Consider the following 21,372-nt stretch of genomic DNA (forward strand, 5'->3'; position numbering starts at 1 on the left):
CTAATGAGAAGGCTGGTCCTGAGGAGGACTGTGATCTTACTTTATTGGGAAGCAGCTGTGGCTCAGTTGCAGAACACCTGCTTTTCTTTCACAGGCCCCAGGTTCAATCCCAGACATCTCCAGGTGGGGCCAGAAGCATCCTCTACCTGAAACCCTGCCTGCTTCGCTTGCGTTGTTTTAAAAACCTGCCTCTAGGTCCTCGACCCATTGAAATGAATGACCCTAAATTAGCCATGTTCATAAACTTCAGGTGCGTGTGCGCAGTGGCGTAGCGTGGGTTCTCAGCACCCGGGGCAAGGCAAGTAATTTGCGCCCCCTAACCCGTGGATTTTAGCACTCGAGTCTCTTCTGCGCGCCCCCCAGATGTTGCGCCAGGTGCGGCAGGCCCCCCCTCCACCCCCCACGCTACGCCACTGCTCCCACCACAAGTCTTCAGGACAGCCATCCGAAGGCTGGCGCGGGGAGAAGGTCTCTCCGCCCCACCGCCAGGCTTCGGAGGAGGTCCGAGGACAGTGGGGTTCCTGCTTCCTCGAGGAGGGCCGGTCAAACGCGCCCCCCCAAATGTTGCGCCCGGTGCGGCCGGCACCCCTGGCACCCCCCACGCTACGCCACTGCGTGTGCGCTCTTGTTCTGTGTTGCTCTTGTTGCTCATATACACAGCCCTGCAATTTAGGCATTTGTGAAGCAGGTTTAAAACCACAAATTAATAAAAGTTGGGCTGGAGATCAGTGACAGCAGGGAAAACGCAGTCTCGAATTAAAGGGCGAGGGGGACCCTTTGAACTGCATTGGAGGGTCTGCCCCATCCTTCATCCCTGCACCCCTGTCCTCCAGGAAAGGAAGGAGCTGGGCTGGGGGGGCTGGGCTCCCTCCCCTCCCTCTTCCCAGCCCCGCCCCCACGACAAGGGATGAGGTAATCTGGGAAGCCGCCGCGGCTGAAGTTAAAGCCCAGCCGCGGGAGCGATTGGAGCATCAGCCGGTTGCGCCGAAGCTGCGGCTCGTGTTGGTGCTTCGGATCTCCGACGGAGGAGCCATGACGGACCGCTGCAGCCTCTGGAGCGCTCTTTCCGCAGCCGCCTGCTGCTTCTACCGGGGGTCTTTCATGCAAGTGCAGGTGAGCGGAGCCCCACAACCGCCCGCCCGCCCCCAGACCACCCGGAGGGTAGGTGAGAGGGCGTGGGCGCGCAAGCAGAGGGTGTGCGCGAGAAGGGGGATCCCCCTCTTTGGCTCGCTCTCGTTCTGCTTTGGGGAGTACAGTGGGGGGGACGGACGCCCTCTCCAGCACCGGTTAGGGGGTGTAGACAAAGCGGGGTCTTCTATCCAGGGCCATTCTGTGGGAATGAGGACCCAGCCCCCACGCTCAGAGCCGGGGCGCTTCTGCTTTCAGGGGTGCAGAGGAGAATTTCTTTCGGTGGGAGCTCCTTTCATTCTTTGTGTTTTCCAGAAGGAGTGGCATGTGAGGGGAGTCTGCTGGCCAGCACCTCCTGAGGGTGTGTGTGGCAGGAACCCTCTCCGCAAGGAGGGTCCAGGTGGGGGGTCTCTGTCGGGAAGCCCCTGGTGTGTGTTTTCTATTCATTCTTTCTAGGTGCAGAGGGGGGGGTCCCTACCCCACCCCAGTTCCTGATCTCTTTGCGTTACATATGTCAAAATGAATAACCACATCCAGAAATACTCCTTGGCGTCGGAGGAAGTATGAAGTGCCCTTTCACCACGACTCTCCCCCCCCCCCAGTAGAGTTCAGACAGAAAACTTTCAAGACCTCTCAGATCCAGAGGATTGGGGACCCTCTTTAGAGAGGTTCATTGTACATAGACCCCCCAAGTGCCACCACCAGCAGCAGCAGCACTGATCGGGGCAGCTGGCTGCAGAACTTTTCCATGCTGAAGAAATTAACTTTGCTTTAGCTCATCTCTCCATTCATGAGCATCTCTGAATATTTTCTAGGTGACACACGTGTGTGTGTGTGTGTGTGTGTGTGTGTGTGTAAACTTTGCTTCTGCATCCTTTCCCCATTCATTCTATGAGACAGAAATCTGTGCAAAGTATGGGGAGGGACAGGATTCTGCTTTTGCTCCAGGCTTGCAATGGGTCATGACTTGCAAGGAGGTCCAGCCTTCTTGATCTGACCTGGACTTTGGGGACCCAGAAGCAGGGAATTCCCTGCTGCTCTCCCCCCCCCCCCAGTCTCCTAGTCCCAATCAGCTGTGAAGAGTGGGGGTGCCTTCTGTGGAAGAGGCCCAACTCTTGGCACTGCCAAAAACCAAGGGCGTGTTGAGGGGATACACCTGCTGGAGAACTGGGGGGGGGGCTCTTGCCGCAAGGTGAGCGAAAGTAGGTCAGAATCACCCCCACAGGTATCTATCTTTCTGCTCTGTGCCAAATAAAGGAGAGTGTGAGGATTGCACCCATCTCCACTTAAGTTCACTAGGGGACGCCCATTTTTTGACTTTTTGTCTCTCCCCCCTGCCACCCCAAGATTGCTTCCAGGGAGCATCTCTTTTGCTCTCGTGGGCTATCATGCCTGCCTCAGTAGTACTTGTGGTTGTGGAGAGACTCTCTGATCCACAGTTCCTGATTGCAGGTGGCAGGGCAGCTCCCCTGGGGTGGCCACAACCAGGTTGCCCAGCCCAGGACCAGCTGGGGTCTGCCAAGGTAGCTTGCTTTCTGATGCAGGGAAGGCACTTGGGTTGGAGTAATGCCCCGCGACCACAGTTAACTTTCCTATGCACTTGCTGCCTGGGTGCAAGGACTGGGGTGGGAGGGAAATATTTTGCAACCTCCTGGCTTTGGAGATATCCAGAGTACTTTGCAACCTTTGATTCCTCCACTTTGCAGCAGGAGGAAGAGTGTTTGGATCATGGAGCAGGGAGGTAGAGGTGGAGGAGCAGACGAAGGTCTTGGAGAAAAGTCTTTTCTTCTCCAGACTGGGGTGCGTGTGCTTGTGTACCTGCCTAGGATTCAGACCTTTTTATAAAAGGTCCCCAGGCCCCACCTATTTGTACAACCACCCCCCCTTCATTTGATTTTATTTGGATTTCTGACAACATCTTCACTTGATTTTCTGACTTAAAATGTATTTTAAATATTGCAGCATTCCCCTCCGCCTCTCTCTCTCTGAGGGGGGAAATTGATTATTTGAGCATGATGTCATCCTAAGACCAGAAAGCAACAGCACTAGATTTGCTTACGGTATTTGCCTCGCTCCAATCCAAGTCCTACTAGATGACGTGTGTGTCCATCGTTCTTTTTCTACACCCACACACACACCCCTTGTCCTGGTGTGGTGGGTGGTCTTTCTATAGCCTACTCCAATGCACCCCACCAGTCATCTCTAAACATTTTCATCTTAAAATGATTTATACCCCTAAATAAATATTTTGCCTTGTTAAGGCAGATAACACTGCCCACCCTGGCCCCAAATCAGTTCCTCGACCCTAATTACACTTTGGGCACTTAGAAAATGATTCACGCCCCATGCACCTTGGGTGACTGGTAACAGTTGTTAAACAGAACCTCAAGATTCAGAGGCAGTCTACCTCTAGGTAGCAGTTTCTGGAATGGAGCTGTTGTCTTCATGTCCTGCTTGGCTGGGAGGTGGGGTGTGCTTGCCAGAAGTATCTGATTGGACTCTGTGGGAAGCAGACTGTTGGTGCAATCCTACTGAGCTCTTATTGCTTTCCAAAAGGAGAAGTAGACAAAGGCAGCTGGCTGAGAGGCAGATTTTGCAGAATTTGCTTGGGTCTCTTACCCTGAGAATACTGAAGGGGTGTAGCTCAGAGGCAGACCACTTGCTTTGCATGCAGAAGGTCCCAGGTTCAATCCCCAGCATCTCCAGGTAGGAAAGGAAACAATTCCCTGTCTGAAACCTTGAAGAGCTGTTGCCAAGCTACGTAGACAATACTGAGCAAAAATGGACCAGTATTGGCCCGACTCACTATAAGCCACCTTCCTTTGTTTCTATGACCTTGTCGAAAGTGTCATTCTTTTACTGAGCTAGCTGGAGAGGCCAGGCTATCACATACAAGTGGAGCCTCCACTTTCAGTCTGCTTCTGAATGCAAAGTGCTCTTGTGTCTTGCTTGTGGGCTTCCTGGAGGTATCCCATTGGCTGCAGTGGTAAATACCATACTGGACTTTGTGGATCCAGCAAGGCTCCTATTATGTCCTTTGCATTTCAGTTCTGGAAGTGCAGAGACAATCTTGTGTGTGCTAAAACAGAAAATGAAAAAACCAGGTGTCCTGTGTTTGAGCCTCCACCTTATTCCAAGAGACTTTGACCAAAAGTTAGTGACATGGCTCCAAGGCATTTTGAGGCATAAAAGGCCAAATTGCTGCCTGCCCCCCCAAAAATGATTGACCGCTTGCTGCCCTGGAAGTTACCCTGCTTCACTTTGCCCAATGGTAGGGCTGGCTCTAGATGTACCTTGCGACTGCACCTTAGGCCAGTACCTGGGCAAAATCTTTATCATGCACTGGCTCCCTTGGATCCTCAGTTATAAGCACTGGCACACAGGTGCTAGTATTTTCCCTATTTTGGTTTTTTGGAGAAGGCCTTCTTAAAATCTGGTTGGTCTTGGGGCCTGTCATACTATAAGGCAGAGTGAGTCAGCTGCCTCAAGCAGCAAATGTGGGGAGCTGGGCAGCCATGGTGAGGTGCTGGAGAACAGAGCTGTGTGTGCCTTACACAACTGCCTTACACAACTAAAGCTAGCCTATAGCCTTCAGGTTTGCTGGAGAGTGCTGTTTCATCAACAGTGCCTCTGGATTTGGTACATGGAGGTGTGTGGCACCATTCTTCTTGCTCCAGGAAGCAGCATTCCTTGGGCTGGCCCTGATTGCTACAGTAGTCTCCTCTCCTCCAAGCATATTTCCCAAGACCTTTGACTGGCAGCAACTCCTCTAGGTCTTGGATGGAAGGTCCCCTGCTGCCACCCCGGCTCCTCCAGATCTTTTGAAGGTAGAGACTGCAGGGACTGAAGCTGGGACCTTCTGCATGCAAAGCAGTTGCTGTACTACTGAATGGCCCCTCCCACTATTGCCCAGAATCCAGCAGAATTACGTACATGTGAGACAATTGATTCCCCCCCCCTTGGGTATAAGGGTAACACCTCACCCATTTGGGGTGCCTTGAATGCAAAAGTGCATCTCTCCAACCAACGAAGCTCACATTACTATGGCTGCAGGTGTGCTTGGGCGGTGCTTTGGCGAGCTGCACATTCTTTTCCTCTTACGACCCTCCAGCCAAGCCTGTCAAGAAATATATCCTTGTGTATCCTTCATTGTGATCAAGAGGCTGGTGCTGGAAGCCTGTCACAACAACCAGGGCAAAGGTGCCCAAAGCGTTACATGCCAGGGCCTGTTTTTAAAATATTGGTCTCTTTTGATTTTGATCAAGGTTTCGGAGTTGAATGGGGTATTGCAGAGCTCCATCCTGGCAATGTAAAGGTTAAGAAAGGTGTGATAAGTGTTCAGTGTGTGTGTGTGTGTGTGTGCCCTTATGTGTGCATACTTCCCTGCTCCCGCACAGCACAAGAGCTTGAGAAAGCCACACCCCACCCACTGCCCCCTCCTCAGACATTCAATCTGCTCCTAGGCTGGCTGGCTTATGTGTGCAGATTTTGTGCCCAAACTGGCATGCTGAACTCTGCATGAATGACTGGGGGCTTTCAAGCTGACAGCAGCATCTCTGCCTCTTTCTACCAATGGCAGCGCACCCGACGCTTGAAGCAATTACATCATTGCTAGCCAATAGCAGACCAGGAAAGGGATGCAGCATTTGGAGTGAGATAAGGGATGGATAGATAGATGTACGTTATATTCAGCATACACCCACCCACACACCCATCCTGCACTGAGGTAGCTGAGTGGGGGGATTGCACCAGCATCAAAGCAGGCATTGCTTTATCCCCTGCTGCAGTTTAGTAGACCCCTCTGGAACATCTTGGGGGGGGGGGGTGAGCTGTCAGCATTTATTTATATGCAAATAAGAAAAAGGCATTTAAGTAAGGAGTACATTCCAGGGACATTCACTCATATCTGTCTTCCCCACCCATGGCTGTTTGGTGCCTTCCCACCCCCACCCAGTTTTCTCTTGGACCTTCAGCATTCAGCATTGTATAAAGCAGCTGCCGTAGCCAAACTGGCTTGCTTCTAGGCCTCTTCAGCACTTCCCAGCCCACCCCTAGCAGGTTCAAAAAGAAGATGTAAAGCCCTTTGCCTGTGTTCACTTGCATATTCCAAAAGTTGACTCTGGCCTCTTCATCATGCCATTTCTGCTCCCTGGACCTCTCTGAAACCTGGCTGAATGAGAGGAGGAGCCACTTGTTTATTCCTCATCACACAGAGAATAAGACGGGCCAGGTTGAGCTCCCACACCTCCCACAGATGTGCAACTCTGCTCCCTGCATGTTACAAACCTTCTGTAACGCATACCAGATGCACAGAGCTCTTAAACAAGCACAGACCGTATCATGAAATAAAACTCCATGCTTTTAAATCCTGAGTGGTTGTTTGGCCCATTGTAAGAATCTTCCCCTCATGACCTGTGTGTGTGTGTGTTGCCATTTCTTACCAATTTCAGAAGAGATGGTATAGGCATGTACCACACCCATGTCACAGTGTTCCACAGTGTCAGGAGTGTCTATGGACCAGGGGTACCAAACTGTACAGGAAACTGCCCTACCAGAAAAGCTATATTCTGTTGCTGGTGTCCTCGGACTCTGTTCATCCCCTCCTCCCTCCTTTTCTTTTCTTTTCTTTTCTTTTCTTTTCTTCTTGGCCTTTACTATGCCAAGGTCATCCTGTTCCTTGCCTTGCCCTCAGTCGCAGTTGCCCTCCAGACTCCCTTATTATTCTCTGCAGGAGGTCCATCAGTGAGGCGGAGGGGAGGAGTGGTAGCAGGGAATAGAGCAGGCAAGAAAAAATCCAGAGAGACAGCTGAGCTGAATGAGAGGAGGGGGGGCGGGTGCAAATGGAACAACATGCATTCTGGCAGTCTAGATGTTTGATAAATCAGCGTCCCCCTGTTGTGCCTTTTGGGAGTTGCCTTGTTCAAATCTGACTAGGACAAATGGCCACAGAGTTGTCATTTTTTTTCCAGGGTCCAGGGATCAACCCCCCCCAATGACTTTTAGAAGTCAAATCTGGCTTGGCCAGAGAGAGACACATGCTTCTTACAATCCATCACTATTTAGTATGGTAAATGCATGCCCATGATCACTAAAGGCAGGTGTAGCACCTACCATTTTGCTTTATTGTGAACTGTTGATAATGCAATGCAGGGAAACTATGCCTCTCCTCCGCCGCCACCCCGCTGCCCTCATGTGAATATATTGAACCAAAAGCAAACTCATCCTCTTTGCTCTTAGATGTAGTGTCAGGCAGGCAGCTGCAGTGAAAATGAGGGGACGGCAAAGCAAACCATTCATCCATGTGGGGCTCAAACCCTGATCCCTGGGGAAACCCCGCCAGATGGGCGGGGTATAAATAATAAACTATTATTATTATTATTATTATTATTATTATTATTATTATTATCAGAGTACACTGTTTTCATATGCGAAATGCTATAGGGCAGAATTTGACTTGAGCCCTCCAGATGTTTTCAAGCATCAACAACCATCATCCCCAGCCAGTGCAGGTTTTGTGGCCCAAAACATCTGGAGAAGGCACCAGGTTGGCAAAGGCTGTATGTTACTTGTTGCCCTCTTCTCATCTTACCTCCTCTCCCTACACAAAACTCCATCCTTTCCCCAATGCTGCCTAAATGGGCAGGTCTGGACAATCTAGGCCCAAAATGATTCCTTCCCCCCACCCTGCAATTCTCATAACCACAGAGAAAAGTTAGCCTTGAAGGGGACCTCCCTCTACCTTCCTTTGGTTTGTTCCAGGGGAGGAAGTTGTAGCAGAGGAAATATGGGGCTGCAGCAGCAGCAGTCGCTATGGTGATAGCATCGGTGGCCCATGGTCACCATGGGGGTTGCCATGGTGACAGCATCTGCTCTGGCCTAGACACCCCCTGGGAGTGCCGAAGGGGAAGAGAGCGGGACCTGGGGTTACTATTTATTTTTCATAAGGGTTCAAGCACACTGGAGGACGTTGGGGTGGGAGGGGGTGAAGGGTGAGCAATGAACCAGAGTTGTGTGCACCTTGCAGAGGCCCCAGTATCCAGTACTGATTTTCAGGATGCATCTCTGAGGCAAATCCCCACCCCATTCTGTTAAGCTCTTGTATCACTTAAAATGGGGGGGGGGGACGGCTTGCTTTAGAGTCCCTGAGAATTTAACTCAGTGGAGAGACTGCCAGACCCAAACCTCTTACAGAGTACCCTTCCAGCTGCAGAAATATAATCATAGAAATCATAGAATCAGAGTTGGAAGAGACCACAAGGGCCATCGAGTCCAACCCCCTGCCAAGCAGGAAACACCATCAGAGCACTCCTGACATATGGTTGTCAAGCCTCTGCTTAAAGACCTCCAAAGTAGGAGACTCCACCACACTCCTTGGCAGCAAATTCCACTGTCGAACAGCTCTTACTGTCAGGAAGTTCTTCCTAATGTTTAGGTGGAATCTTCTTTCTTGTAGTTTGGATCCGTTGCTCCGTGTCCGCTTCTCCGGAGCAGCAGAAAACAACCTTTCTCCCTCCTCTATGTGACATCCTTTTATATATTTGAACATGGCTATCATATCACCCCTTAACCTCCTCTTCTCCAGGCTAAACATGCCCAGCTCCCTTAGCCGTTCCTCATAAGGCATCGTTTCCAGGCCTTTGACCATTTTGGTTGCCCTCCTCTGGACATGTTCCAGTTTGTCAGTGTCCTTCTTGAATTGTGGTGCCCAGAAATGGACACAGTACTCCAGGTGAGGTCTGACCAGAGCAGAATACAGTGGCACTATTACTTCCCTTGATCTAGATGCTATACTCCTATTGATGCAGCCCAGAATTGCATTGGCTTTTTTAGCTGCCGCGTCACACTGTTGGCTCATGTCAAGTTTGTGGTCAACCAAGACTCCTAGATCCTTTTCACATGTACTGCTCTCAAGCCAGGTGTCACCCATCTTGTATTTGTGCCTCTCATTTTTTTTGCCCAAGTGCAATACTTTACATTTCTCCCTGTTAAAATTCATCTTGTTTGTTTTTGCCCAGTTCTCTAATCTGTCAAGGTCGTTTTGAAGTGTGATCCTGTCCTCTGGGGTGTTAGCCACCCCTCCCAGTTTGGTGTCATCTGCAAATTTGATCAGGATGCCCTTGAGTCCATCATCCAAGTCGTTGATAAAGATGTTGAATAAGACCGGGCCCAAGACAGAACCCTGTGGCACCCCACTAGTCACTCTTCTCCAGGATGAAGAGGAACCATTGATGAGCACCCTTTGGGTTCGGTCAGTCAGCCAGTTACAAATCCACTGAGTGGTAGCATAGTCAAGACCGCATTTTACCAGCTTCTTTACAAGAATATCATGGGGCACCTTGTCAAATGCCTTGCTGAAATCAAGGTAGGCTACATCCACTGCGTTCCCTTCATCTACCAGGCTTGTAATTCTGTCAAAAAATGAGATCAGGTTAGTCTGACATGACTTATTTTTCAGAAATCCATGCTGACTATTGGTGATCACAGCATTCCTTTCTAGGTGCTCACAGACTGTTTGCTTAATGATCTGCTCCAGAATCTTCCCTGGTATTGATGTCAGACTGACTGGGCGGTAATTATTTGGGTCCTCTCTTTTCCCCTTTTTGAAAATAGGGACAACATTTGCCCTCCTCCAGTCTGCCGGGACTTCGCCTGTTCTCCAGGAATTCTCAAAGATGACTGCCAGTGGTTCTGAGATCACATCTGCCAGTTCTTTTAATACTCTTGGATGCAGTTCATCTGGCCCTGGAGACTTGAATACATCTAAACTAGCCAAATATTCTTGTACTATCTCCTTAGTTATTCTGGGCTGTGTTTCCTTTGCTGAATCATTTGCTCCAAATTCTTTAGGTCGGGCATTGTTTTCTTTATCGGAGAAGACTGAGGCAAAGAAGGCATTGAGGAGTTCAGCCCTTTCTGTGTCCCCTGTTTGCATTTCACCATCTTCTCCTCTGAGTGACCCCACTGTTTCTTTGTTCTTCCTTTTGCTACGAACATACCCATAAAAGCCTTTTTTGTTGCTTTTAACCTCTCTAGCAAGCCTGAGTTCATTCTGTGCTTTAGCTTTTCTGACTTTGTGTCTACACGTGCTGGCTATTTGTTTGAATTCCTCTTTGGTGGTTTCCCCCCTTTTCCATTTTTTGTACACATCCTTTTTAAATCTTAATTCAGTTAAAAGTTCTTTAGATAGCCACCCTGGCTTCTTTAGGCACCTTCCATGTTTCCGTCTCATTGGTATTGCCTGACGTTGTGCTTTTACTATCTCCCTCTTAACAAACTCCCAGCCATCATGAACTCCCTTTCCTTTTAGTATTGTTGTCCATGGTATCTCACCCAGCACTTCCCTAAGTTTTATGAAGTCGGCTTTCTTAAAGTCAAGAAATTGAGTCCTAGTATGCTTGGCTGCTCCTTTCCGCTGTATAGTAAACTTCAGAAGAGCATGATCACTCGCGCCCAATGATCCTTCCACTTCTACCCCACTAACCAGGTCATCAACATTGGTTAGGACCAGATCTAAAATGGCTGTTCCTCTTGTTGCTTCTCCCACTTTCTGGACAATGAAGTTGTCTGCAAGGCCAGTGAGGAATCTGTTTGACCTTATGCTCTTGGCTGAGTTTGACGTCCAACAAATATCTGGGTAATTGAAGTCTCCCATTACTACTATCTCCCTTCCTTTTGCATGCTTGGCCATCTGTTCCAGGAAGGCATCATCTATGTCCTCCGTTTGGCTTGGGGGTCTATAGTAAACTCCCACAATGAGGTCTCTGTTATTCTTCTCTCCCTTAATTTTGACCCAAATGCTCTCACTTTGGCTTTGAGGATCTAAATCTTGGATCTCTTCACAGGTATACACATCCCTGACATATAACGCCACTCCTCCTCCTTTCTTGTCTGGTCTGTTTCTCTGAAAAAGATTGTATCCCCCCATTATTACATTCCAATCGTGGGACTTATCCCACCAGGTTTCAGTGATGCCTATTATGTCATATTTAGTTTGCTGTACCAAGAGCTCAAGCTCATCTTGTTTATTTTCCATGCTTTGCGCATTAGTGTACAGACATTGAAGTCCATTAATCATTCCCCCGTGTCTCTTATTTAAGGATTTTTTCCTCCCACCACTAGGTCCGCGTGCTGTTTGCTCCATTTGGTCTATGACATTTGGATGATCATCTTCATTAATTGATAAACTCCTACCTTCAGGAGCACTGTCTCCCTCCCCCACATTAGTCAGTTTAAAGCCCTCCTGATGAGGTTTCTGAGATTTCTGGCAAAAACATTTCTCCCAACCGTTGTGAGGTGCAGCCCATCACTCGCCAGAAGTCCATCTTCAAGAAACTGCAGTCCGTGATCTAAGAATCCAAACAGTTCCTGTTTACACCATTTGCGAAGCCAGCTGTTCACTTCCACTATTTTCCCCTCTCTCCCTGGGCCACGTCGTTCAACTGGGAGGACAGATGAGATGACAATTTGTGCATTTAGTAGCTTCAATTTCCTGCCGAGAGCCTCGTAGTCTCTTTTGATCTTCTGGAGGCTATTGCTTGCAGTGTCATTGGTTCCCACATGAACCAAGAGGAAGGGGTATTTGTCAGTGGGTTTTATGATTCCTTGCAGTCGTTCAGTTACATCTTGGATCTTAGCCACAGGGAGACAGCACACTTCCCGAGACATCTTGTCAGGCCCACAGATCACTGCTTCTGTTCCCCTCAGTAGGGAATCCCCTATCACCACTACACGCCTCCTCTTGGGTTTGGTAGGGGTTCTTCCGTGAGCTGTCCGTTCCAAGGTCGCCTGCACATTCCCTGAGGACTGACTTTGCTGCTCGTCTTCATATACCTGATCGACTGTAGTTTGGGGACACCTGGCTTATTAGCTGTACACGTGAAAAGTAGGGCTAGGGAATGCACCACGATATATCACCAGCTACACATCGCAATATATCTGTGTCCAGTTCTGGGCACCACAACTTAAGAAGGTTATTGACAAGCTGGAAGGTGTACAGAGGAAGGTGACCAAGACGATCAAAGGTCTGGAAACCAAGCCTCACAAGGAACAGTGGAGGGAGCTGAGTATTTTTAGCTTGGAAAAGAGGAGAGGAGATATGATATCCATCTTTAAATATCTATTTTTTTAAAAAAAATAATGTTAAAGTTTCACAAACAATGAAAAGTTTCAAAATTTAAACATAATAAAGACTACAAAAATGAAAAAATACCAAAAACAAAACACATAAAAAATACACAATAAAAAACAGTTAACAAAAGAAAGTAAGGGGAAAAGGAAAGGAAAGAAAAACAAAAAAAAAAACAAAGCAGAAAATAGATTAGTATTTTCATATCTTATACTTCATTCACTAGTTTCTTGACCTCCTCACACCTCCCATTTTGTATTCCAGTTCAAATATTAAATTCAGCAAGTTCTTACCCTCTAGCATTTATCCTCACTCAAGATATTAACCTATTATAAATATCAATTTTCCAGTTATCAATCCTTATTTACATTTTCTTAAAAATCTTTTTACCAATACCACTTATTTTCCATCAGACATCGTTTTAACATTCCTTAATTTTACAGTGCTTCTGCAAGTAGTCTTTAAATTTCTTCCAGTCTTCCTCCACCGACTCTTCTCCCTGGTCACGAATTCTACCAGTCATTTCTGCCAATTCCATGTAGTCCATCACTTTCATCTGCCATTCTTCCAATGTGGGTAGCTCCTGTGCCTTCCAATACTTCGCAATGAGTAGTCTTACTGCTGTTGTTGCATACATAAAGAAAGTTCTATCCTTCTTTAGCACCAATTGGCCGACTATGCCCAGGAGAAAGGCCTCTGGTTTCTTCAGGAGGGTATATTTAAATACCTTTTTTATTTCATTATAGATCATCTCCCAGAAAGCCTTAATCCTTGGGCACGTCCACCAAAGGTGAAAGAATGTACCTTCAGTTTCTTTACATTTCCAACATTTATTATCGGGCAAATGATAGATTTTTGCAAGCTTGACTGGTGTCATGTACCACCTGTAAATCATTTTCATAATATTCTCTCTTAGGGCATTACACGCCATCTTTAAATATCTAAAGGGCTGTCACATGGAGTATAGAGCAAGCTTGTCTTCTCTAGCTCCTAAGGGTAGGACCAATGGATTCCAGTTACAAGGAGGGAGATTCAGACTAAACATCAGGAAGAGCTTTCTGATGATAAGAGCTGTTTGGCAGTGGAACGGACTCCCACAAAAGGTGGTGGTCTCCCCTTCCTTGGAGGTTTTAAAGCAGAGGTCAGATGGCCACCTGTCATGTATGATCTAGCTGAGATTTTTGCTTGGGTCCCTTCCAACTCTACAGTTCTATGATTCTTTGATTCCCAGCGCGACCCACCGGAGGAGCTCTTAGGAGAGAATCCTCACTATTAATTATTTATATTTTTAAGGCTGGATTTTTAGGGTTAGCTGCTATACAAAATTATGCTTAGGCTTTCATAACTGCTCTTAACACTTTTAACTCTCTGCCGTGCACTGGTTTTATTGAGTGTTTTAATGTGTTCTGGATGCTATTTTTGAAAGCTGGCAAAAGCACTTTGTGATACGGTAGTATAGAAAATCAATTGAACAACAACAAACCAATCAACCTTGTAAGGTATGTGGCTACTTTATTTTCATTTTAGCCCAGCGTGATTTACTTCTTTTTAACCCCAGAATCCCAGGTGTCAGTCTGTCTTAAATTCAACAAAGCAAAAGGCTGTCCAGTTTTAGTGATCCTTGCGTTTACGTTCAGGAGAAATCTGTTGCTGAGTCAAGGTCTCACCTAGTCCAGCATTCTTAAGACGGCGATCCTAGCATCTGGAAGGTGTTGGAAAACCTGAAAACATCTCTGCAAAAGACATGGGAAGCTGCCTTATACTGAGGCAGACCCCTTGATCCCGCTCACTCAGTATTGTCCACACAGACAATACCTTCCAAGGTTTCAGGCAGGGGTCCCTCCCAGCCCCTCCTGGAGATGCAGGTGATGGAACCTGGAGCCTTCTGCACGCAAGTCAGGTGCTCTGCCAACGAGCTTCTCTTTCATTCTGCCACACCTGCCCGGAGCATCGCCCTGCTACATCTCACCCACCAAAGTCCCTGATTCAGCGATGCTGAGACATTACATCATTGCCTCGCCTCTCCTCCAGGGAGAGGAAACCAGCGATGGGGAGGAGAGCAGGGGAAATGGGGAGGGTGGGATTGTATGTTTAAGGCTCAGGTGCACAAGGGCATTAGCGAAATGGGGCATTAGCGGAAAGCTCATCTTTATGCAGAAGATTCCCTTTTTAAATCTGTCATTATTATTCATTAAACCAGCCGGCATGACATGCAGCAGGGCTAACCCTTTGTGGGGTTTGTTTATGCCTCTCTGCACAATCTGTCAGAAATATTTTGGGACTGTATGGGTGGGGAGGGGGGTGGAAGGACTAGCAATTTCCTACTAGCGCATTATTTCAGTTCAGATTTGCCAGCTGCTTCTTGTTGGTTATTGTTCTCTCTCTCTCTCTCTCTCTCTCTCTCTCTCTCTCTCACACACACACACACACACACACACACACACCCCTCTGTAGAATCCGTCTCTTAGCTTATCTGTGCTGGAAAGTGGCAACCTTGCTAATACACACACACACAGAGAGAGAGAGAGAGAGAGAGAGAGAGAGAGAGAGAGAGAGAAGCTTTCATTAAATCCCTACAGGGAGCTAAGGATTTGGAGGGCAAAGAACAAGGAAAACTAATAGGTAGGCTAGATCAGGCGCGATTAGTCCAGGCCTGGCACCTTAATCCCATCTGCGCTGTAGTGATTTGGGACTGTGCCTGACAGAAATTCCAGGGCTCGTTCACCAAAGTTTGGATCCCGTCAGTTCTGTATGGAAGGTATAAGGTCCCTTGAAAATTAAGCCCGGGGCCAGTCTGAGGATGGGGAGGGATGCCATTTTGTTGTCAATGTTCAGGGCCACCAGGAAAAGGGCCATGATGGGCGTGGCAGGTAAGAGATGATGCCCCACTGAATACCAGATCTTTCGCATTGGAGGCAATGTTGATCAGGAAATAAAGTGTGGCTCGGGGCTGGCTTAAACTCAGCCACAAATTCTTTCTTTTTCCTTTTGCCATTGAGAAAGCCACTATCTTTGAGCCTTAATATTCTATCTTTAAAGCACATTGCAAGCAGGAGCCCTTTGGAAAATGTTGAGGACATTTTCTGTGAAAGGAATTGGTAGTACTGTGTCTTAATACTGTAGTATCTCCTCTTTCCACATGTCCTAGAGCAGGTATCCCCAAACTCGGCCCTCCAGATGTTTTGGGACTACAACTCCCATCATCCCTAGTTAACAGGACCAGTGGTCAGGGATGATGGAAACCATAGTCCCAAAACAGCTGGAGGGCTGAGTTTGGGGATGCCTGTCCTAGAGGCAGCTGAAATATTCACACAGCCACATATTTGAGGGGAAATGGAGATAAAACAGAGTTTTATCTAACTGGTATACAGATAATGGTCAGGGGGTATTCTGCTACCTTAATACAATAGTTGGTGCATAAATGAGGCATAAGGAATTAATTCATTGTTAATAATACTGTTGATTGTGCCCATTGGGATTAATATACATAGCTTAGCCATGCCATTGAGTTCATGGGTCTGCTCAGAATGTGGCTAACGTTGGATGCAAGCAACCTTTCGCCTGCAATTCCAACCATGTCTACTCAGAAGTCCCACTGAATTCCATGCTGAAGTCAACACCTTCCTGCACTTCATCTTACTTACTGCAGACTGAAGCAATGTCTTTTTCTCATGTCCTATGCCCCATTTTATTGCGTAAGAACCCAGCCTGAAGAAGACCTTTGTTCAAAAACCTGCTCGCGGTGTTTTCATTTACCCCAATAAGAGGCTACTCTTGCTTTGTTGTTGTTGTTGTTTAGTCGTGTCCGACTCTTTGTGACCCCATGGACCTGAGCACACCAGGCACTCCTGTCTTCCACTGCCTCCCGCAGTTTGGTCAGACTCATGTTTGTAGCTTCAAGAACACTGTCCAACCATCTGATCCTCTGTCGTCCCCTTCTCCTTGTGCCCTCCATCTTTCCCAACATCAGGGTCTTTTCCAGGGAGTCTTCTCTTCTCATGAGGTGGCCAAAGTATTGGAGCCTCAGCTTCAAGATCTGTCCTTCCAGTGAGCGCTCAGGGCTGATTTCCTTCAGAATGGAGAGGTTTGATCTTCTTGCAGCCCATGGGACTCTCAAGAGTCTCCTCCAGCACCATAATTCAAAAGCATCATTTCTTTGGTGATCAGCCTTCTTTATGGTCCAGCTCTCACTTCCATACTCTTGCTTTAGGTATATCCAAATGGGTGTTACTTATGGGAGTGTTGTGGTTAGAACAGGCTTCTACTTCCCATTAATTTGAACCAAAGGCATGTTAAGTTGCCCCACTCTCCCAGTGCTGCAAAACCAGCATGGTTTCTTTACAAGTGGTAGTGGCTTTGCTGAACTGAGTTGCCTAATGAGAGATCAGGAAAGCAGGGGTGGGGAGAACCACCTGCTGCTTGGTTGAACAGGGCAGAAGACTCTGTGGCAGCCACCTGAGCCCTTCCGCTGACGAGATCTTTGTTTCCAACTCTCCCTGCCACCCCATTGAATGACTATTGCTGAGCTTGCATCACCAATTCCCTAACCTGCTGAAAATCTTCAGGCAGACTGAAATAACCTAATGTCAGGCACTGTGTGTTTGGTTGCAGTGATGGGAGAGGCAGAAGGAAGATTCTTTCCCCAAAGGGTAGCTTAATGCAAATGTCCCTCTTGGGACAATGAGTAGGGCGAGGGGAAGGCAAGAGGCGTGCCTGAGGTTCCTGGTCTTCCCATCAGTAGTGCAAGCAGGGACTGACTTTGGGGCAGAGGCGAGGGTCACAATCTGCAGAACTGGAGGGGGATGCGTAGAGAAATGCAGCAGGCTTTGAAATAATACACATTTCCCTCTAAAGAAGGTGCTCCCCACCCCCGAATAAGTCTAAAATTACCTAACTCCACCACTGGGTCCTTTGTGCACTCAAGCACACCAATCAAGGTGCATCGCCTCAGAGTTGGCTAGCCAAGCTGATCTGTCAACTGACTCTTCTCTGCCGACAGGCCTTTCACAGCAGAAACCACTTCACAGCTCATGTTAGCTGACGAGTCTGTTTACACTTGGCCTGGTTCCCAGCCAGTGGCAATGCCGGCAGCCACGTGTGAGTGACTGAGGCATTGCTCCCGGTGGCTGGTTAACCAGGGTCAGGACGCCTGCCGATGAAGAGGCTTTGCCAGCAAAGGAGGCTTTGCCATCCTGAATCACCACCCCTCCTTCAGGGAAGCTTCGGCCCTTCATTTTGCTTGCACGTTTTATTCATTTTTAAAAAATCATTCCCTTGGGCCTTGCTACAAGCACTCCAGGGAGCTGGGAAATCATTCCACAATAAACATTGTAAGTGAGGGCCTACATCACAGCTTCTTTCCCCACCCTTACCACATATATCAATATGCTGATTACACCCAGCTTTATCTGTTGATGGACGGCCGCCCTGACTCGGCCCCGGACACACTGACCAGATGCTTGGAAGCTGTGGCTGGATGGCTGCATGGGAGCTGGTTGAAGTTAAATCTTTCAAAGACAGAGGTCCTCTGGCTAGGTCGGGACATGGGGTTGGGGGGCCAGCGCCTTCTGTCAAGAGCTTCAACGCCTCCCTTTCCATGGAGGCGCAGGTTGCAGCCACAGCAAAGGTGGCATTTTTCCATCTCCGCCATATCAAGCCGTTGGTCCCTTACCTTTCCTGCCCTGATCTGGCCACAGTGACCCATGTGACGGTCACCTCCAGGCTTGATTATTGTAACTCACTATATGCGGGGCTGCCCTTGAAGCTGACCCAGAAATTCCAGCGGGTGCAGAATGCTTCAGCAAGGCTCCTTATGGGGTCCTTGCCATGGGCTCACATTCATCCAGTGCTTTACCAGCTGCACTGGCTCCCGGTGGAGGACAGGGTCAGGTTTAAGGTGCTGGCTTTTGACCTTTAAAGCCCTATGCAGCCTAGGACCCACGTACCTATGGGACCGCCTCTCCTGGTATGCCCCGTGGAGGACCTTAAGGTCCACAAATAACAACACTTTGGAGGTCCCAAGCCGCAAGGAGGTTAGATTGGTCTCAACTAGGGCCAGGCCCTTTTCAGTACTGGCCCCGACTTGGTGTCACGCTCTGTCACAAGAGACTAGGGCCCTGCGGGACTCGACATCTTTCCGCAGGTTCTGCAAGACAGAGCTGTTCCGCCTGGCCTTTGGTTTGGACTCAGTCTGACCCTTATGTTTCCCTCCCCTTACGGTTTTGATCTATGGGCAACTACTAAAATGAAGCTGCATTTTAAATTGTATTTTAACCTGTATTTTAATTAACTGGTTTTTTTTTCCTATTACGTAATTTTATTGTATTTTATTGTAGTTTTATTGGTGTTAGCCACCCTGAGCCCGGTTCTGGCTGGGGAGGGCAGAGTATAAATAAAAGGTTTATTATTATTATTATTACTGTATTTTTCGCACCATGGGGCGCACTGGACCATAGGGCGCACCCAGTTTTTAGGGGGGGAAATCAAGGGAAAAAATATTTTCCCCCCCCAGCCCCAAAGAGCAGCGTACAGGCTGCACACAACCTCTCCCTGCCCGAGGGGTTGTGCGCAGCTATGGAAGAAGGCAAGGCAGCGAGCGGGATGGATCCCGCTCGCTGTTTTGGCTTCCCCTTTAGCCCCGTGCAGCCTCTACCTCCTGGGAGAGGCTGCGTGAGGCTAAATAATCCATAGCCCTGTGCAGCCTCTCCTTGCGGAGGGGTTGCGCGCAGCTATGGAAGAAGGCAAGGCAGTGAGCAGGATCCATCCCACTCGCTGTTTTGGCTTCCCCTTTAGCCCGGTGCAGCCTCTCCCTGCCGGAGGGGTTGCGCGCGGCTATGGCCCAAGCCTGCATTCACTCCATAGGACGCACACACATTTCCCCTCAATTTTTGGAGGGGGAAAACTGCGTCCAATAGAGCGAAAAATACGGTATTATTATTATTACTACTACATGAGAGAGACAGAAGAACATAAGGAGAGGCCTGTTGGATGAGTCTAATGGCCCATCAGGTCCAGCGCTGTGTTCTCACAATGGCCAACCAGATGCACAAACAGGACCTCTCCCCTCTTTTATAGCAGCTAGGATTCAGAAGCATTGCTGCTTCTGACTATGGAGGCAGAGCAGAGCAGTCATGGCTGTTAGTCATTGATAGCCCTGTCCTCTGCGGATTTGCCCAATTCTCATTTAATGCCATCCAAGTTGATGGCCACCATTGCCTCTTGGGGGAGAGACTTCCCTAGTTTGTGCTGCATGAAAAAAGCGCTTTCCTAAATATTCCAACATTTAGCTTCATGGGATGCCCACTAGTTCTGGTGTTAGGAGAGAGGTAAATTCTTGTGGAATTCCAATTCATTTTTACATCATTTGTCAAAGTTTTATGGGGATGTGAGTGGGCGGGACTGTGACTTGGTCTCCTGGGCAATTGGATGAATTGCTTTCTTGCCTCTACTGTTCTCCTCTCGCGTGTAAACAACACTGATTAGAGATTCAGGGGATCGTTCAGATATTGGATCACTTGACAGATGAAGCAGCTGATTAAAGGGTGCAGAAAGAGAGCCAGTGTCTCAGTGGTGCCTCAGCCTCTTTCCACTACTCAGAAGAGAGGAGGGTCTTTTTGGTAGTGACATCCACCATGTGGAACAGCCTTTCTTCAGAAATACACCATGTGCTCACTGTGCTATGCTCTGAGTGCTTGCTTAAAAACGACTTGTCCACTCATGCATTCCAGGACTATCAGAACTGAAATAGTTCAGATATGTCTGCTTCAGTAAATCTTGCCTTTCTTTGGATATTGTAGTATTCTGATTTTTTATTATTATTGTTGTCGTTGATTTTATTACCTACCACCCGGAGTCAGGATAACACCTGGCACAGCTTGGCTCTGGCATACTGATTGTGTCTACCACTGAAGCCTGACTTGGTTGCACCTCATTTAAGGCTCTCTCTCTCTCTTTCTCCCCCCTTCCCCCCAGTTCTCCAAGGAGAAATATATCCTTGACTCATCACCAGAGAAGCTTCACAAAGAGTTGGAAGAGGAGCTCAAACTCAGCAGCACGGACCTCCGCAGCCATGCCTGGTATCATGGGCGTATCCCCCGAGAGGTGAGGGGCAGCTGGAAGATCTCTGGCTATAGGAAGCCCTGTGGGTCCGTGAGCTGTGTCTGTGCAACAGTGAAGAAGGGTGTGGGGTGGTCTATGAGCCCCCTTGACTTTAGCTGGATGCTATCATGGCTGCCTGGGTCTCCTCATCCTCCTTGGTTTGGAGCAGGAGTGTCACAAAGCGCCTTCCTTTATACATGGGATTCCCCAACTGCACCTGTGCCCCTCCCTTGCTTTGTTCACAAGCAAGCTTCACCCTTTGGCAGGAGTGTCTCGTTCCCACCAACCTGTGGGAACCTGGCCTCCACAGCAGGATTGTTGCTATGGCTGTGACTCGTGGAGTAGATCTGGTAGACCATTTACTCAAATCCCCTGCTTGATGCAAAACATCCAGAGAACTAGCACAGGGGAGGAGAACCTGTGGCCTTCCAGTAGTTGTTGGCAAATATCTCCCATCAGCCCAATGAGGGACAATGGGAGTTGTAGTCCCAACATTTGGAGGCTCACAGGTTTTCCCCACCCCAGACATTTGTGGGGAGATATCACCCCCTTAGAGTGGAAAAGGCTGTAAACCAGATGCCACAGATGTGCTGTTGCCCACAGAGCAACCACAGCGCTGCAGGAATTATTGGGAGCAATGGCAACGCCCACCCTACAGGTGGAGCACACCTGGGAATTTACAAGCACACTGTGTGCTCACTCTCCAACAGGGAGAATTAGGATCCTGACTCTAAGACTGGACAAGATACGAATCCAAGAAAGATTAAATAAACAGCCAATTACAGGAAACAAGACTGCTTTCGTTGTTCTTCAGGCTTAGCATCACTAATCTGAGGCACTTGCTGTAAAAAGATAGGACTTTCAGTTAACAGTATAATTGTGTTTGGAAGAGGGCAGCACTCCCAATAGATGGGAATAGATGTGGGATACATGAGAATGATCATGCCATTGGGGAATCCCTCACCCCTGCCCCAAAGGCTCAAGTTTCTCCACCCTTTAGCCCAATAGTCCTCAACCTTTTG

General features: G+C 48.3%; 1 protein-coding gene across 3 annotated transcripts in view; it reads left to right on the forward strand.

The window, feature by feature from the left end:
- SH2D3C (SH2 domain containing 3C) overlaps window positions 1-21,372 on the forward strand; it is a 78,508-nt gene that overhangs the window by 44,749 nt on the left and 12,387 nt on the right. For 2 of the 3 annotated variants that reach the window (XM_082208821.1, XM_082208822.1), the window contains one exon: window positions 20,225-20,353. In XM_082208821.1, the coding sequence (XP_082064947.1) occupies window positions 20,225-20,353 (129 nt within the window). Of the gene's footprint in view, window positions 1-923; window positions 1,114-20,224; window positions 20,354-21,372 lie in introns of those variants that run through there. The other variant, XM_082208823.1, reaches the window with a different exon arrangement.

Source organism: Podarcis vaucheri, assembly GCF_965113315.1.
Source record: "Podarcis vaucheri genome assembly, chromosome: Z".
NCBI classification, from domain to species: Eukaryota; Metazoa; Chordata; class Lepidosauria; order Squamata; family Lacertidae; genus Podarcis; species Podarcis vaucheri.